Here is a 17,636-nt window from a genome sequence, read left to right on the forward strand (position 1 = left end):
TATTATGATCCCTGTTTCATAAATTTTTTAGGAAAACTAAGGCACGGAGAGATACAATAACTTGCCTAAAGTCATACCCAAGCATTCTGGTCTTTGAGAACTTTGATTTTGCACTCAGCATCAAGCGCAATCACATCTTCATCCGGTTGGAAAAAACTAAGATTAGGTTTTCATCATGGCAGACTTTGTCTTCACACGTAGATGTGTACTCTTTATTTAGAGTTTATTGTTTATCCAATTGAACAGAAACCATTTTCAGTTTACTGTGAGACTTTATGGAAAGACAGTATTAATGTTAAGATTGCTAATATTGCTTCTAGTGACCTAGACAGACATATGTATTTCCAATTAAATGATCTTTACTCCTAGTGATGATTCATACGATTTTTTTAAAACTCCTCTAATTTGACCATCATTAGGTTGTGATTCAGCCATGATTGGCATGTCTATACAGATACAATCCTATATGGACATTTTCCAAGCTAGAATTTTTTGAATTCAGATATAATTAACATGTAACATATTAGTCTCAGGTGCACAACATGATAATTTGGTATCTGTATTTGTTGTGGAATGAACGTACTAAGTCTGGTTAACATCTGCCACCACGCATAGTTAACACTTTTTTCCTTGTGATGAAAAGTTTCAAGATAAGTTCTCTTAACATTTTCCAAGAATACCATAGAGTGTTATTAACTATAGTCCCCATGCTGTACATTATGTCCCCAAGACATAAAATAAGATGAAAACATTTTATTAAGCCAGAATTTTTGAGGGATTATTTTGAAATAAATTAAGACTGGTTAATTCATTTGGGTAAAGTTGAGTACCTTGATCATGACTGTAGGTTCAAAGTCCATTTGCTATTATATTCTATGTACGGTGTCACACTGAACCCTTCACACCCTCTTTCACTTAACTGGGTATGATAATATGGACGTACTGACCTGAGCTACTTGCTGTGGGGTCAGAGCATCATCATATATGGAGAATGTTCTAGAGCCTAATATTTACAGTAGTACTAAATTTGTGAAAAGTGGGCTTGAAGTATTGTTCCCTAGATTTGTAAAAAGCATGTTGATAAAATCAACGTAGGAAAACTTCTCCATTAAAAAGTCACGTAAAAAAATGAAGTCCTGTATCATCACCATCATCTGGGACTGACTGAATGGGCAAGTCGTTGTTTGCTGGACTTGATGGAGGTAAATACTAGTTTTTAAAGATTTAACTTCAAATTTCATTTTAATGTTCACGTTTTCTTTACATGCTTTATAAAACTGATGAAAAAAATTTGTTCCTTAAAAAATCTTAACTCTCATGTTAATCATTGTAAATCACTTACAACTTCTTATTGTTACTCTCTGTCACCACATTTTCTCCATTCCCTACTCATAGTTACAACTCTTGGTGGTTATTCATTTAGATGATTGTTGCAATACTTTATCCTCTTCTGCCTTTTGTTCTCCATGCTACCTCATTAATTAGTCCCATTACCTCCTTTGGTATTACCTGTTAAGTGGAGTCCATTTGTGATCTACTTCAGACTTTGTTTTTGTACCAATACTTCCTTTCTTTCCAGGTTACTTTCTCTAATCCTCTCAACACTTGGAATCCTTTGCCCCTCAGGGACCCACTGATCTTAACCACTTTTTCATTGTTCCTTTTCCACTTCCATCTCTCCCTACCAGGTTTGGCTCATAATTAATCATTATAATCACTGTTGCATTTACCCTCAAATCCTTTTTTTCCTTCTCTCACTTCATTGTTTTTAGTGAAACCACAATCCTGGTTAAATATGCCTGGCTATTTATGTCTATACTGGCACAGCTAATTGAAAAACAGCACAAGCAAGCTGAATGATCTTATTTTAAATTCATGATCATTAACTTGAGGTGGGCTCATACTGTTGCCTGCCAGTCACGCCACACTTAACAAATGAATGGTTTTTTCTCCCACTCAGAGATGATTTTCATACATTCCTGAACCTCCAGTATTTTCTCTACCTTTGTCACTCTCAACTGATAGCCTTGCTTCTACCCTACTGAGAAAATTGAAGTAGTCAGAAGATAATTTCTGCCAGTTTCCGCCACTACAAATGAATCTGTCCATATGAATCTGTGTCCGTATGTTCCTATCTTTTCTTCTCACTAAGGCCAGCCCTTCACTTTACTAGATCCCATCCCTTCTACCTACTCAAGGACATTGTTGGAGGATTTCTTCCTTTCTCGTGTGAATCATTAGCTTTTCATTCTCTACTGGATCGTTCCCATCAGTGTTAGAAACCTACTATAATTTCTTCTTTAAAATAAGAAGTCCTGTTAGCCCACTTTGGGCTCCCCTCCAACTTCTCCTCTTTCCTTTAGAGCAGAATACTTTGAAAGAATCCATATACTTCCCTCCATTTCTTCTCCCATTCTTCCTTAAACCCACTCCAGTCTGGCTTTCATCTCTGTCACTTCACCAAAATTGTTCTTCCCAGGTCTCCAGAAACTATCTTGTTGCTAAGTCCAGTGATGAATTTTTTGTTTTAGTCTTTGTCTTCACTTGATCTATCCACAGTTTTTGACAATATTTATTACTCTGAGAATATTTATCAGTCTTCTCTGAAATAATGTCTTTTGGCTTTCAGGGACCCATTCTTCTAGTTTTCTTCTACCTTTCTGTCTGTGCCTTCTGAGTCTCTTAGGCTGACCTGTCCACATGTCCCTAGTCTCTAATTCGAGTGCTCCAGGACTCCATTCTTAGGCTGCTGCTTCTGTTTTGTTTTCTCATTCCCTAGAATTGGTGGTTTTAAATCCTGTCTCCTGTGATCATGTTCAGATTTGTTCCAGTCCAACCTTAATCTTAACTCTAGATGTTTAGTAGGTATCTCAAAGTAGTGTGTTTAAAACCAACCCATGAGGGGCGCCTGGGTGGCTCAGTCGGTTAAGCGTCCGACTTCAGCCAGGTCACGATCTCGCGGTCCGTGAGTTCGAGCCCCGCATCGGGCTCTGGGCTGATGGCTCAGAGCCTGGAGCCTGTTTCCGATTCTGTGTCTCCCTCTCTCTCTGCCCCTCCCCTGTTCATGCTCTGTCTCTCTCTGTCCCAAAAATAAAAAAATAAACGTTGAAAAAAAAAATTTTTTTTTTTTAAAATAAAAAAAAAAAAAACCAACCCATGAAACTTCTTAAATTCTAAAATTTGCTGCTTCTACAAATCTTCCCATTTCATTAGTGGCAGGTACATTTTTCTAGTAGCTCTGATTTTTAAAACTTTAATAACATCCTTTCGTTGTCAATTTCTTTCATATTTAGTTTATCCACAAATCCTGTTGGTTCTCATATCAAAATATATCCACAGTTTGAACTGCTCATCATCCTCACTTGCCTTTGGCCCTGGGCCAAGTCCCTGACTTCTCTAACCTGGATTATTGAGTTAGCTTCTTAACTGATTTCACAGCGCCCTTGCCACCCATCAGGCTGTTTTCTTGTTAGTAGCCAAAGCAATCCTGTTAAAATAAAAATTAGATTATATCACTCTGTATCTTCCAGTGGTTTCCCATCTGAGAATTAAAGCCAAAGTCTTTACATTAGCCTACAAGTCCTCACAGAACCAGTCCTCTGGTTACACTATCCTACTTGCCATCCCTTTGAACAGTCCAGATGTGCCCCCATCTCAGAGTCTCTGCCCATGGCTTTCCTTCTGCATGAAGTGCTCTTTCTTAGGATACCTGTGTGACTAGCTCCCTTTCCCATTTTGTTCCAAGTCTGGGTTACTTCTCTTCTCCTGTTTACTAAAATTTCAATGTCCTCCCCCCAGTACATTCCCTTTCCTGCTTTACTTTTTTTTCATTTATCACCACCCAACATAATATGTTAATTTCGTGTCTTTCTTACTAGAATATAAGCACCATGAAGGCACAATTCTGTTTTATTTGCTCACTGCTGTCTTCCCACCACCCAAAGCATTACTTAGTGTGTATTAGGTGCATAATGACTTTTTCTTAAACATATATATATCTGTATCTTTATAGACATAGACTTAATTGGCAAGGAATGTGCTAGGAAATTAGATGGTCATGTATTTTTTCCCATGGATTTTATTTTTTTAATAATTAGAACTTGCTATTATATTGGAATTGAATTGTTCTTTCTTCTTGAAGTTTCAGAAAATGATCAGAGCTTTGAGGTGACCATGACTGCAACCACAGAGGTGGCAGATGATGAGATTACTGAGGGAACTGTGACACAGATCCAGGTATAGTGAGTCTTTTTACTGACTGCAAGAGGATTATCCTTAACACATACCTTAGGTGATAAAATGATGAGAACATAATTTGTCTGACAAAGGACAGAATTGAGGTAAGATTTATTATTTCATTCAGGTTTCCAGTCCCCACTTGTATGAATCTCACAATAGTAGGCAAAGATAGAATTTTAAAATTCATTCCCTATAGTGGTTCACATCTGTTGAAACAGATGGTGCACGTGTATTCTTTCGCTACATGGAATGAACTCATTTGAGCTGTTAAATAACTTTAAATTTTATCTTACCGGTTATATAAGATATTGATATAAAGCTTTTTAAGTGTTACCCAGCACTTCTCTCTAGTGATGGATTTAGAAAGGCTACATGTGTTCTGTGTTCTAATATGAATGGAAGCTAGTTATTTAACACGGATTTTAATTATGACAGTTGTAGCTCAGGTAGAACCTTTTGGTGTTTGCAGGACTAGATAACATTTTACCCTGAGTTAAGAAGTTGGATAACAATCAGGGGTTACTGCTTTCTTTTTATGTGAACTTCTGTGTTTCATATGAGTTATTTCTGCCAAAAGTAATAGAATCCTTTGCTCTTTTAGATAGCCTGGAGCTTAAATCTCTTTTACTTATAAGTTTATATCTCTGGCTGATTGGGCCTTTCTTTTTAGTATCTTGTTCTTTTGTTTCATTTCTTTAATTAATGAAATATTTTTTTTTTTTTTTTTTAATTTTTTTTTTTCAACGTTTTTTTATTTATTTTTGGGACAGAGAGAGACAGAGCATGAACGGGGGAGGGTCAGAGAGAGAGGGAGACACAAAATCGGAAACAGGCTCCAGGCTCTGAGCCATCAGCCCAGAGCCTGACGCGGGGCTCGAACTCACGGACCGCGAGATCGTGACCTGGCTGAAGTCGGACGCTTAACCGACTGCGCCACCCAGGCGCCCCTGAAATATTTTTAAAGTAGACAGTAGAGACGTTACATCATTATCTTATGTGAAGCATGACAGTGAGCCTTCTTCAGTTAGGTAGAAGAATTACAAGTTGATAATATAACATCAAGGACTAAGGATATCTCAAGTGGGTGCACTGTGAGCCTTTTTCAATAGGGAACTTCACAGTGGTTCCAGAATGACTGAATTTCTAGAGGAGTGAGTCTTTCATGTACTTCAAACAGCTTTGAGCCCAGCTAGAGATTCTCATTATCTGCTCTTATATTTCAGTGGGTGATTTGGACAGGAATTTTTTCCATGCTCTCTGAAGCAATAGAGCACGTTCTTCAAAATGGGGCTTGTCAAATTCATTTCCAATTCAAAGACTATGTAGTCCCACTTAGATTCCGTTTTCAGCACCATACAAATAGGTGTGTATTCATAGGTGATTTGGTTCACAACCTAGTTGTTAAAAGATTGAGCAGTGGCAGTGTTAGACAAATTATAGGGTTGTTTTGTTTGGGTTATTTCTTAAGAGTTAGTGAGTTATAATTTCATAGTAGCCTCTTGGTTTATTATTAACCATTTTAGTCAATGAAAAACTTGTAATAGTTTCTAATATTTGTTTCGTAAGAATACCGTTAGGTTGTGAGTGAAAGCATAGTTAAAATTTCAGAAATAGTCTGCTTTTTGCTCTGTCCTCTGTGTCAAAGCAGGTGTAGCTATTTCACATATTATGGTAGTTACTGTACTGTCCCATTTCAGCAATGGAACTATCTTGAAAAATGATTAGAAACTAAAAAATTTCCCAATATATACAGTGCTTTGTGGTTGCAAGAGGCATTTAGTGGGTAAAATGCTTAGATTTACATTCCTAAGTCAATGTATGTTATAGGCATGAAACCCTACAACCAAGTCAAAAAGGCTGCATTTAAAAAACAAAAACAAAAAACACGATAGTGGGTGGCTCAGTCGGTTTAGCGACCGACTCTTGATATCGGCTCAGGTCATGATTTCAAGATCATGGGATCAGGGTCCAGTGGGGCTCTACACTGAGCATGGAGCCTGCTTATGATATTCTCTCTCTCTCTCTCTCTCTCTCTGTCTCTCTCTCTCTCTTTCTTGCTCTCTCTCTCTTTCTCCCTCTCTCTCTCTCCCTCTCTCTCCCTCACCCCCTCTCCCCCTCTCTTGTCTCCCCGTCTCCCTGTCTCCCCGTCTCCCTCCCTTCCTCTCTCTCTTCCTCCTTCCCTCCCCCTTTCCCTCATCCACCCTCCCTCCCTCCCTCTGCCCTTCTCCCCTGCTCAAGCTCTGTCTCTAAAAAATCACAAGTAAAAAAAAAAAAGTATACTAAACATATCTGAGTAATTTAAAAAACTTCTACATAAAGTAGTGAAAATGGAGGTAAAATAATGTAAAACTTAATATCTACATACTACGTGTAGATAGATAACATTTAAGGTAACTATGTCTCCTACTATCCTCATTTAACTCATTTGTTATGGACAGTGTTAATTATTAGTTCTAAAATACAATAATTGTTGGCTTCATTTGATTGCCTTTTATATGTTTACCATTATATGACTTAAGTAATAATTGTAATTCTTCATCAGGGTAATTTAAGCCAAAAGGCATTAGGTATTTGTCCAAAGAGAGCAGTTAATTAGCATGACAAGTGTATTCCTAAGTTCATAGAGTGGCCTGTGTATTTAGACTCACTCTGGGAAATGATCATTTTATTCTTTTAAGCAACTGGTTAATATATAAGAGAACATCATTTCAGAAGAATATTTTCTACATTACATTTCTTAACAGTAGATATTGTTTGTATCAAGGTCTTTTCACAGCAGTCTCTATCACAGTAACCTCTGTGTCAAATCTTAGATAATTGGGTTCTTCAGCATACAAGAGACATTATCTGTCTAGTCTGTCTCCATTCTCAGCTTTATAAAGGTAGCCGCTTGATCTTTAAAAGAAAAAATCTAAAGTGTTATGACACATAAATGCAGGGTTACAAAACTTTTCATACTTGTTCCAGTGACTCTAGCTTTTTGCCCATGGATTTAAGAAAACACTTTAATAAATACAATATATTCATTACCCCCAAATAGAAAAATAAAGTAGGTGACAAAGGAAACGTGGCTTTTCTATTCATTGTGCTTGGTTTGTTCACTGACAGCTTCTCTCTTTCCAAGTAGGATGATTTCAGTTCCTCTTGAAATTAGAAATTCAATTTCTGTCTATTCAAGAAATAGTCCAATCTCTTAGGATTTACCTCCAGCCAGTGACATAGTTTAGTTAATCTAGTCTGAGACCGAATGGAATTGAGTGGTCACTAGGCATGTGACTTTCCTCCTATTCTTATCTGCCTATGGTAGGTGGGCTCATGCCTGAAATGGTAGCACTGTTTCCAGATCTTTCTGACTCACACTATATGTGTCTTTAGCCCAAGACCAACTCTCTTAAGCAGCTTTGTTCCTGCAGAATTTGCTAGGTTAGGTATATCTGTAGTTGAAAATGTACCTGGTGTGACAGTTGGATAAATACACTGAAAGCAACTGAATTTTATATTATAAAGGGTGAATTTTATGGTGTGTGAATTATATCTCATGCTTGCTTCAGCAGCACATATACTAAAAAATTGGGAGTTATAAAGTTCTCAATAAAGTTGTTAGTTTTTAACTTCATGTTATTCAATGAAGATTATTTTTACCATAATAATAATAAATAATACCATATAGTTCTTTGAGAAGAAGGTATATTAATGAGGTTAGGAACCAACTCTCGAGATTGGCTAAAACAAAGTTGTCAGTGAACTATAAGCAGACTGTGATTTTGCAATGTCTTTTGATTTAGCCTGTTAATTCTTTAAATTTAGCAAGAGAGTACATTACAGATGACTAAATATTTAGGCAACAAATAACCTATAAGGACATGAACAACCGTGACACTCATCTGTAACATTTCCATTTTATTGTATGTATGAGCTCATTTTACATATATGAATATACAGATGGCTTCAGATATATTAATTCAGTCACATAATGGAATCTTAACTATTATTCTATAAAATTTAAGCCACTAGTACAGAGTTACTTGCTTAAATGAAGGTCATATTTTATTAACGCAGGCAGTTTTGTTTTCATACTGCCATGAGAACAGCAAAAAAAATTTGTTTTTCTATAAATTGAATATATTTTTACTATATCTGAAACAAATGAATTCTGTATTAGTAGAGTTTTAGAATGTTTAGTATTGCACACAAAGATGAATCAGATTGGGTATTAAATCGAGCTATACTTTTTTTTTTTTTTTTTTTTTTTTTCTACTTTTACATCTTCAAGATTCTACAGAATGAGCAACTAGATGAAATATCTCCCTTGGGTAATGAGGAAGTTTCAGCAGTTAGCCAAGCATGGTTTACAACTAAAGAAGATAAAGATTCTCTGACTAACAAAGGTAAGCTATATTGTGAATTTTAGTGTCCACTGGAAAAAAATGGAGGTAAAAAGATCTAGTAGTCATCAGGATTTTGGATTGGGCCTTCATAGTTGTGATTGAGTAGTTACAGAAATTGAGTTTACCATGAAACCAACATTTGTTTTTCAGTACTTGATCATTTCTCTGACATGCAGTAAATTATAAATAGATGTCCATTAAAAGACAGTATAGTTACTGCATGGGAGTGGGAAGACCAGTCTTTTCAGAGATCTAACTTTGGTCTGATAGGCAGCTTAGCAGCTTAAAGTAAGTGTTTTATAGTGCTGCAGAGTTCATAAGGATTGTTAGGGAACTGCTACAACAAAGTGCAGGTCATGGATATGCCACTCTGAAATAAGAAAAGGAAGCAAAAGTAAGTAAATTGATTGTTTTCAACCACTGTATAGTAAATACTCATTAAGAATGTATTATTCACTTGGTATCCATTGGATTATGTTTACCTTGTCCTAGAATCTTTTGTGCACATTCTTTTGCCCATAAAATTTATTTTTTGCATTGGATAAATTTTTCAGAAAGTTTGGAGCATGATTTGGCTTTTATAATTCTCGTGCCTTTTTTTAGCAGGCTTTTATTATTGAATAAGAAATATAACTGATAGGAAGTAATAATTTTCTCACCTTTTACTTCTTACTGCCTTTATTTAGTAAGATTGAATGTATTCTTTTTTAAAAACCAGAGGTTACAAAAGCAACTACGTGGAGATCTTTCAGATTTCAGATGAAGGAGAAATTAGCTGCCTTTTATTCACACAGATAATTTATTTAATCACAAAGCAAATCTTTAGTGTTTTATCCATCTTGAAGGATAACATTTTCTATAATATTATTTGTTTTCCTTTAAAGGACATAAATGGAAACAGGGGATGTGGTCTAAGGAGGAAATTGATATTTTGATGAACAATATTGAACGCTATCTAAAGGTATCTTATGGCATATTTTTGTTTCACTAATTTTTTCATTTCCAGTTGCAAAAATTATCAAAGCATCATATTGTCTGTACTTATTAGGAGCTTTTCAGTAATTTTTATAATGGATGATTGGCTAATATGTGTCTTGGCTTAATAATTGTAAGGTGTGTGATTATGGTATGTTTTTAAACAAATTTTGAATTCTTAGTTTAAAATAGTTTTACTGCTTTAGTTAATACCAAAAGTTTAGACAAAATCCTCACAGCTTCTCAAAACCCTAAAGCCCTGTCTTTTCAAGCAACCTAATAATTAAGAGTTTAAGCTTGTATTGTCTAAAGCTTAAGATACACATCTTCTTCTTTGAGTGAATTTCTGACATGACAGTCCTCCCTTTTTTAAAAAAATGGATAATTTAGTTCATTTTCCTGTTGAGGCTTATATGTTAGCTAAGTCATCCTCTTCAGTAAATGTCTCTCGAACACAGTATTTTTGAGGCACTGGAGATAGGAATTCCTATAACACAAGGTACTGGTGTTTGAAAAGCCAGCAGTTCATTTGGGAGTGTTGAAAGCAGGTGAAGACCAACACAAGGCTTTGTACCATGTGAGTGATAAATTCTGCATGAAATCAGAGAAGGAAGAGTGTATTTTTAGGGTTTGGGACAGTTAGGGAAAATACTTGGAAGATCAAGGATTTGAGCGGAATCTTTAAGAAATAGAACTTAGACTGGAATAGGGCTGGAGGGAACAGCATGAGTAAATGCTGAGTACCTAGGAATCAGAAATGAAACCCAGAGCACGTTGAATTAGCCCTTTTAACTTGAACTGAGTTAATTAGCCTCTGGAAACTTGACTTTGAAATCCAGTCCAAAAAATTAGAACTCTTTCCTATAGGAAAATGAGAAAAACTGGTAACTTAGTTAAGTGAGGAATTGGTGGAGTAGATCTGTGCTCTTCTCAAGGAAATGTTTCCAGAGATTTGCTGACCATTCCTGTAAAGGAGTTAGTGCATGTTTGAAATATAGACCATTAGCACTGTTTGGGAATGGGAGGAGTACAGTATTTATTTAACCATTCTATTGTTTGATCCTTAGGTGGTTTATATTATTTTTCACTATTATAAATACATTTGCTGCCTAGAATATCCACGTTGTAAAGCTTAATTTTAAGCTGTACTCTTCCCAAGCTAAGCTTTATGAACTGTAAAGAGTGAAACACTTCATTTCTTTGTTAATGGGTAAAGATTATTCCTAGCAAACTAGTTTTTTGGGGTTTTTTGTTTGTTTGTTTTTAAGAGAAACACAAGTGCAGTGACCATTGAAAATGTATCTAGAAGTGTATTAAAGTTGTCCACTGGTCACATACACTTTAGTTAAAATGGAAAAACCTGGAAAAATGTTGCAGGTTTAAATAAGGCAATGACAAACAGTAACAACATTGAACTTTGGGAATTAAGGTGGTTTCTTGTCTAGGGGATTGGAGTAGATGGTTTCCAGGGATTAAAGGGTGGGAATGTGACTGAAATTTGAGAGCTTTTAGATGACCATTTCAGTTGACCAGATGAGAGTAGTAAGGACTTTAAGCTATGGTGGTGGGAGAAGAATTTTCAGGGAAAGGGCAGATAAGCAGGTAATCTCTAAGGAAACCTGGTGACTGGATGTTGGGGAAGAGGGAAAATGAGGGGTTGGAATAACTTCAGAATGTTTTATTTTTGGATAACTGGGAGAATAATGAATGGATTGGCAGAGATAGGAAATGTCCACAAAGATGTACTGATCTTGGGAAAAGATAATTTGTTTGATATTTGACCATGGTTTTTAGTATGTGCTGCTGTTTAAGAACATTGTGGTGCCATTTTTAAACCAATTAATTAGATGTCAGATAAATGAAAGTAACTGTCACAAGTTTGAAAAAAAAAAAACAGCAGAAGAAAAAGAAAATCTTTCCATCTCACTGTATGGTCATCCTGCAACACATTGCCTTTCATATATTTAGGCTTATAAATATTAGGCCTAATTATTTGCATAATTGAAACTGCATAAGAAATATTTCGATTCTAGAATGTAGAAACTTGGGGTTCCTGGCTGGCTCAGTCAGTAGAGTGTGTCACTCTTTTGATCTTGTAGTCGTGAGTTTGAAGTGCATGTTGGGTGTAAAGATTACTTAAAAAAGAAAATTAATTTTAAAAAATTTAGAGACTTTTTACTCTGAAATTTTACATATTCAAAAGAATATATATAATGCATATCAGTATAATTTTACTTCTTTTTGAAATTTATGTAAATAGATTTATCCTGAGTGTTAACTGATTTCTGTTGTTTGTTGTGATTTTGTGATCCATTCCCTGTTGATTTTTTTAGCTGTATTTCATTATGCTAGGATAAATACCTACCCAGGTGCAGTCAGTGGTCATTTAGGGTCTTTTTAGGTTTTTTGCTATTAATATGTAAAAATCTGATGGGTGTGAGTGGTATTTTATTATGGATTTAATTTGTATTTCTCTGATTACATACTTTTATATATGCTTAGTGGCCATTTTTAGTGTTTCCTTTTTGAAATTCCTATTTGTATTTTCTGTCAGTTTTTCCATAGGGTTCTTTTTCATTTTCTAGACTATTTATTTATTTATTTATTTAGAGCGAGCGAGCACGCATATGCGAGGGACAAAGAAAAGAAATACAATCCTAAGCAGGCTCCGTGCTCTCAGCGCATAGCCTGTTGTGGGGCTCCATCTCCCCAAGCCCTGAGATCATGGCCTGAGCCAAAATCAAGAGTCAGGTGCTTAACTGACTGAGCCACCCAAGTGCCCCTAGACATTCTTAATGTATGCTGGTTACTAATGGTTTTTTTGTTTATTTGTATTGTAGATATCTTGTCCCAATTCAGTGGCCTAGCATTTCCTTCTCCCTAGGGGTCATATGATGAAAAAAGATTCTTAATTTTCAATATAAAAATAATCATTTTTACCTTTATATTTTGCATGGTTGTTTAAGGTACTCCTCCTCTGCGTCAAGGACATAAAAGTTTTAGTTTTGCCTTTCATACTGATTTTTTTTCCCATAGCTGTGAGATAGGATTTCACTGTTGTTGGGGTTTTTTGTTTTATTTTGTATGGATGGCAGTTGTCCTGGCATCATTATGGAATATCAGTCTTTTCCCAATGTACAATGTCCATTCTGTCCCAGATCTAGTTTCCACACATTTGTTTCTAGGTTTTCTAATATGTTCCCAGGTTCTGTTTGTTGATACAAGTCTCTTTATGAATGTCTTGGCTAGTTTTGGCTCTTTGCTCTTCCTTTATAAATTTAGAATCAGGTTGCAGAGAATGGAAACTGTTGGGATTTGTTGGGGGGACTGCATTGAATCTGTGCATCAGTTTGAGGGGAATTCACATCTTTATAGTATTTCATCTTGCTAGTGAGAACATCGTATAGCCCTCCATTGTAGTGAATTCCTCTTTAATGCCTTTTGATAGTTTGTTTTCCTCCATGAAGGACTTGGGTAACTTGCCTAAGATTTAGTCCTATTGCTTTTAATTTTGATGTTACTGTAAATGAGAACTTGTAAACTTTGTTACGAACTTTCTATAGAAACGCAAATAAATGACTTTATATATTGATTTCGTAAGCGGCAGCCTTGCTAAATATTTTCTTTTATCAAATTGTCAGCAAAACCAAACTTGATATTTATATTTATATTTTTTCCATAAATCTTATAATTAATAACTAATTTTTTCTGAAATTAACACAAATTTGTATTCCTGGAATAAGCTCACTTTTTGCATTGATTATTAACCTTTTTATACATTGTTGGGTTCATTGTCCTAAAATACTTTAAGGACTTAGAGGATCTATGTTAATGAATGAGCTTACCTGAAAAATCTTTTCTGAAACTGTCCTTGTCTGGTTTTGTTATTGAGGTTATGTCAGCCTAATAAAGAGAATGAAGAAGTGTCCCGCCTGTTTTTCTATACCTTAGAATAGTTTAAAAATCAGAATTATCTTGATTGTTTGGTAGGATTTACCTATAAAGCCATGTGGGCCTGGTGTTTCCATTGTTAGAAAATTATTAATAACTTATTAAATGTTCTTGATGGTCTATGCTTACTAGATTTTCTTTCTCTTCCTGAGTCTATTTTGGTAAGTTTAATTTTTCTAGGAGTTTGTTCATTTTATGTAAGTTTTCAAATTTATTGCCATAGAATTTTCATAATGTTTAATTCTCTACTCTCTGTAGCATTTCTATTTAGGCCCCATGTTTTTCATTTCCGGTATGGTTTTGTCTTTTAGTTTTGCTGTAAGTTTATCTTTTCATATTTTATTAGTCTTAATGGGTCTTTTGAAAGAAGCATTTTTTAGCATTGCTTGTCATTTCTGTTACTTGATTCTTCATTCCATTAATTTTGTTATGATTTTCTACTTTAGATTTTAATATTTTTCTGTTTTAAAAGGGGTTGACACAACTTTACTGAATTTTATACAGTTTCTTTTTGGAACATTAAAGTATCACTTTATTATCTCTTGAAACATTCTAAAGTTTATATTTGACTTATTAATGAATTAACAATGCATTATTTTTCTAAATGCCATTGGTGATCTTGAACATAAAAGAAACAACTTTTAAAAAGCATAGTATATCCATATGCATTTTATCAGAAATCCCTAAATCAAAGAAATGTAACCCATTTAGGCACGCGGAATAAAAGATGCTACAGAAATCATCTTTGAGATGTCAAAAGACGAAAGAAAAGATTTCTACAGGACTATAGCATGGGGTCTGAACCGGCCTTTGTTTGCAGTTTATAGAAGAGTGCTTCGCATGTATGATGACAGAAACCATGTGGGAAAGTATGAAAACTTGTAATGCTGCATGTTTTCATGTAATTAGGGGAAATACCTTAAGGAGCTTTCATTTTTTAAAGTATAGTTATGATTAAAACTTTAATTGGAGACAGCTATGATTAGTTTGTTGTGTTAATATTTTTTCTCTCCATTTCCATGTTATAAATATGGAAACCTCATTTTAACAAGGGCTCCTAGAAACTAGAATCTAAATCCCCTTATATATGTCAGATTTTAGACTTAGCTGTCTTCATACGTCAAACTCTGCTTTGTAATAAAGTAAGTTACAATAAAATGTATTATAGTGGTTAAAGATTTAGGAAGTGTGGAAAAACCTCAATTCATCAGTAACATTGTTCCTATTCAAATTTTTTTTTTTTTATAGTATAGCATTTCCTAGGTTAGTGACTTTTTTTTTTTTTTTTTTTTAATAAAACCAGAGTGGAAAAATAACTAAATTTTTTAATACAATGCATGGATTTCTGTTATAGGCAACAGTTATGGGAAGGCATCATTTTTTTCAACTCAATGATTATATAGTGTTACTAACATATTTATAATTTCTCTTTGGAAATTTTAGGTAGTCATAGGACAGCTTATTAGATACTGCTTTTAAAAAGAAATTGCAATGGCTGTTTTGAGTACTTGCCCAACTAAAGAAAAAGAGCCTTTACATTAAAGCAAGAGTATGGCAGATGTCCATGCATGGGTAGTGGAAATGAAGAGAATTTTAAATTTTTCAGTGCCTTGTGAGAATTCACCATAGATTTGCATCTTGGCTCTGGTTTATAATGTCATGCATAAGTCTTTCGGAATAACTATCAGAGGACCTGAAACCAGTTTTGAAATAAAGGGAAAGTTAAACAGAATAGGAGCAAATATGTTTTAAATGTTGAATTTTCCTAGAGAAAAATATACATTAATTACTTGTGTTACAGCTAAAAGTTTTTTTTTTGCAAAAAAAATAGAAGCATTAGTTTTAATTTTCAGTCATTTACCTTGAAATTAGTCACTTTAAAAATATTATCATTATGCTAAGTGACTTACCATTTGGCTCCCTAAGTGAAAATCTGATTTTTATCAAGGTTGTTTAGCATTCTTTGTTTTAATTCATCTTTTTAAAAATTTGTTTAAATTTCTAGATATACACCTGAAGAAATTGAAAAGCTCAAGGAGTAAGTTTAACAATTTTTTTCCTTTTCATTAATTCTGATAGTTGGGTTTTACCTTTCTAAAAAAATATCTTTGTGTTTAAAACTTTTATTTTGAAAATGTCAAGAGAGTTTTAGTAGACTGGTATATTTAATCCTGCTGTTAAGCATGAGACCGTAAAAAAGAACTTTTCAGATCCATACGTGCAGAGTATGCCCATAAATGCCCATAAATTTAGTCTCCTGTTGTGAGCTGCCGAATGAAATGTGTGGCAGACCACTGATAAGGGTTACAGAAGAGACCAGATGGCCATTCTTGGTGGCCTGAAGACTGGACCTCAGGAACTTACATACGGAATTAAAACCAGGGTTGTGCTACTACTCTGTGTTTAAAATGATGACTTAGCAAATGTTTTACTTAATGTCTGGGCGGACTCTACCTTATAAAGGCTATTTCACAGGAAAAATAATTTTGCTTCATTGAGCAGGGCCATAAAGTATGGGTAAATGGATTGTATGGATCATGGTGAAAATTGAAGGCTGGTCCTTGTTGTAATGATAGCACCTTGTGAAACTTTTTCAGATGACTGAGAAGAGCTTGTTAGGAGTACGCAAAAGGGAACAATCTGGGGATTGCCTGGGAGATTGTCAGTAACCTGAGGGGAAATTTGGTCTTTTTTGAACACATATCCAAGTTACTTATTTCTTCTCTGACCCAGGAAAAAGGCAATTGCTGCCTGTTTTTTTTTCACCCACAGACAACTGTGGACCCCAAAAAAAGGCCACACTTTCAAACTTTGGCTCTCAAAGTATTGCTGCCCACAACTTCCAAACCACTCAAATGGGAAGAAGAAGAATGAAGAATAAATGATGAAATTAAAAGGGAGAAAACAGTTGAACCAAATGCTGATTGGCAGACTCTTGTTTTAGGCTCCGGATAAAGCATGGCAATGACTGGGCAACAATAGGGGCGGCGCTAGGAAGAAGCGCGTCTTCCGTCAAAGATCGGTGCCGACTGATGAAGGATACTTGCAACACAGGTACTGTGAGCGCCCCCGCTGGCTTCTCTGGTCTCCATTGGCGCTTCCTGGCCTTTCACATATGCCCTGTCTTCTGTCCTGGGAAGAAATTTGTCATTCACTTTGTAGCAGGAATTTAACTCTTAGAAACCTTAGTCTCCAGTGAAAACTAGTAACCAATTGTGAACTCTCTGTTACATCAGAATTTTTTTTTTAGATGGCCAGCTTATAAATCCATTAAGATGGGGCGCCTGGGTGGCGCAGTCGGTTAAGCGTCCGACTTCAGCCAGGTCACGATCTCGCGGTCCGTGAGTTCGAGCCCCGCGTCGGGCTCTGGGCTGATGGCTCAGGGCCTGGAGCCTGTTTCCGATTCTGTGTCTCCCTCTCTCTCTGCCCCTCCCCCGTTCATGCTCTGTCTCTCTCTGTCCCAAAAATAAATAAACGTTGGAAAAAAAAAAATTAAAAAAATAAATAAATAAATAAATCCATTAAGCAAAAAGCATGTTTTCACCAGTTCCAAAGATCCTTAGGTTTTTTGGGTTTTTTGCCACAAGTCAGAAGCACAAACCTACATCTAGTAATTAGTGCTTTAGCCTCTTATCTTGTTAGATATCCAATGAATTCAATCTTAGTTTATCATGCAAGTAAAACATTAACGTTTTAGGTTACCAAAGACTGAAAGCTATCTTAACAATTACCCATGAAAACTTAAGAGACGGACAAAATTAACTGTCACTTTAAGTCATCTTTTTGTTAACAAATTGGAACAGAGATAACATGAGCTTATTTGACCCTTAGCAAATCAAGGTAGAATAAAAGTTTTTTTTAATGTTGATAAACATCTACCTCAAACCAACAAACTTAAATTAGCTTAAACACTGAATACGTTTTACTTGAGTCCACGTAAGACAATTTGTTCCCCTTGGTTAATTTTTACCTGCAACGTTGGTGGGGAAATCTGACATCGGTGGTCTTTGTTCCTGGACATCTAGGGTGGGAGGAGGAGCTGATGGTGCCTGAGGCATTGAGGAGCCAGTTGTGCCAGCCGCC

At 35.4% G+C, this 17,636-nt stretch overlaps 1 protein-coding gene across 5 annotated transcripts in view; it reads left to right on the forward strand.

The window, feature by feature from the left end:
* DMTF1 (cyclin D binding myb like transcription factor 1) overlaps positions 1-17,636 on the forward strand; it is a 45,559-nt gene that overhangs the window by 13,328 nt on the left and 14,595 nt on the right. For 4 of the 5 annotated variants that reach the window (XM_045494669.1, XM_045494667.1, XM_045494666.1 and 1 more), the window contains 6 exons: positions 4,142-4,236; positions 8,513-8,627; positions 9,512-9,588; positions 14,265-14,422; positions 15,559-15,591; positions 16,498-16,607. In XM_045494669.1, the coding sequence (XP_045350625.1) occupies positions 4,142-4,236; positions 8,513-8,627; positions 9,512-9,588; positions 14,265-14,422; positions 15,559-15,591; positions 16,498-16,607 (588 nt within the window). Of the gene's footprint in view, positions 1-1,095; positions 1,203-4,141; positions 4,237-8,512; positions 8,628-9,511; positions 9,589-14,264; positions 14,423-15,558; positions 15,592-16,497; positions 16,608-17,636 lie in introns of all 5 variants that reach the window. The other variant, XM_045494670.1, reaches the window with a different exon arrangement.

Source organism: Leopardus geoffroyi, chromosome A2, assembly GCF_018350155.1.
Source record: "Leopardus geoffroyi isolate Oge1 chromosome A2, O.geoffroyi_Oge1_pat1.0, whole genome shotgun sequence".
NCBI lineage: Eukaryota > Metazoa > Chordata > Mammalia > Carnivora > Felidae > Leopardus > Leopardus geoffroyi.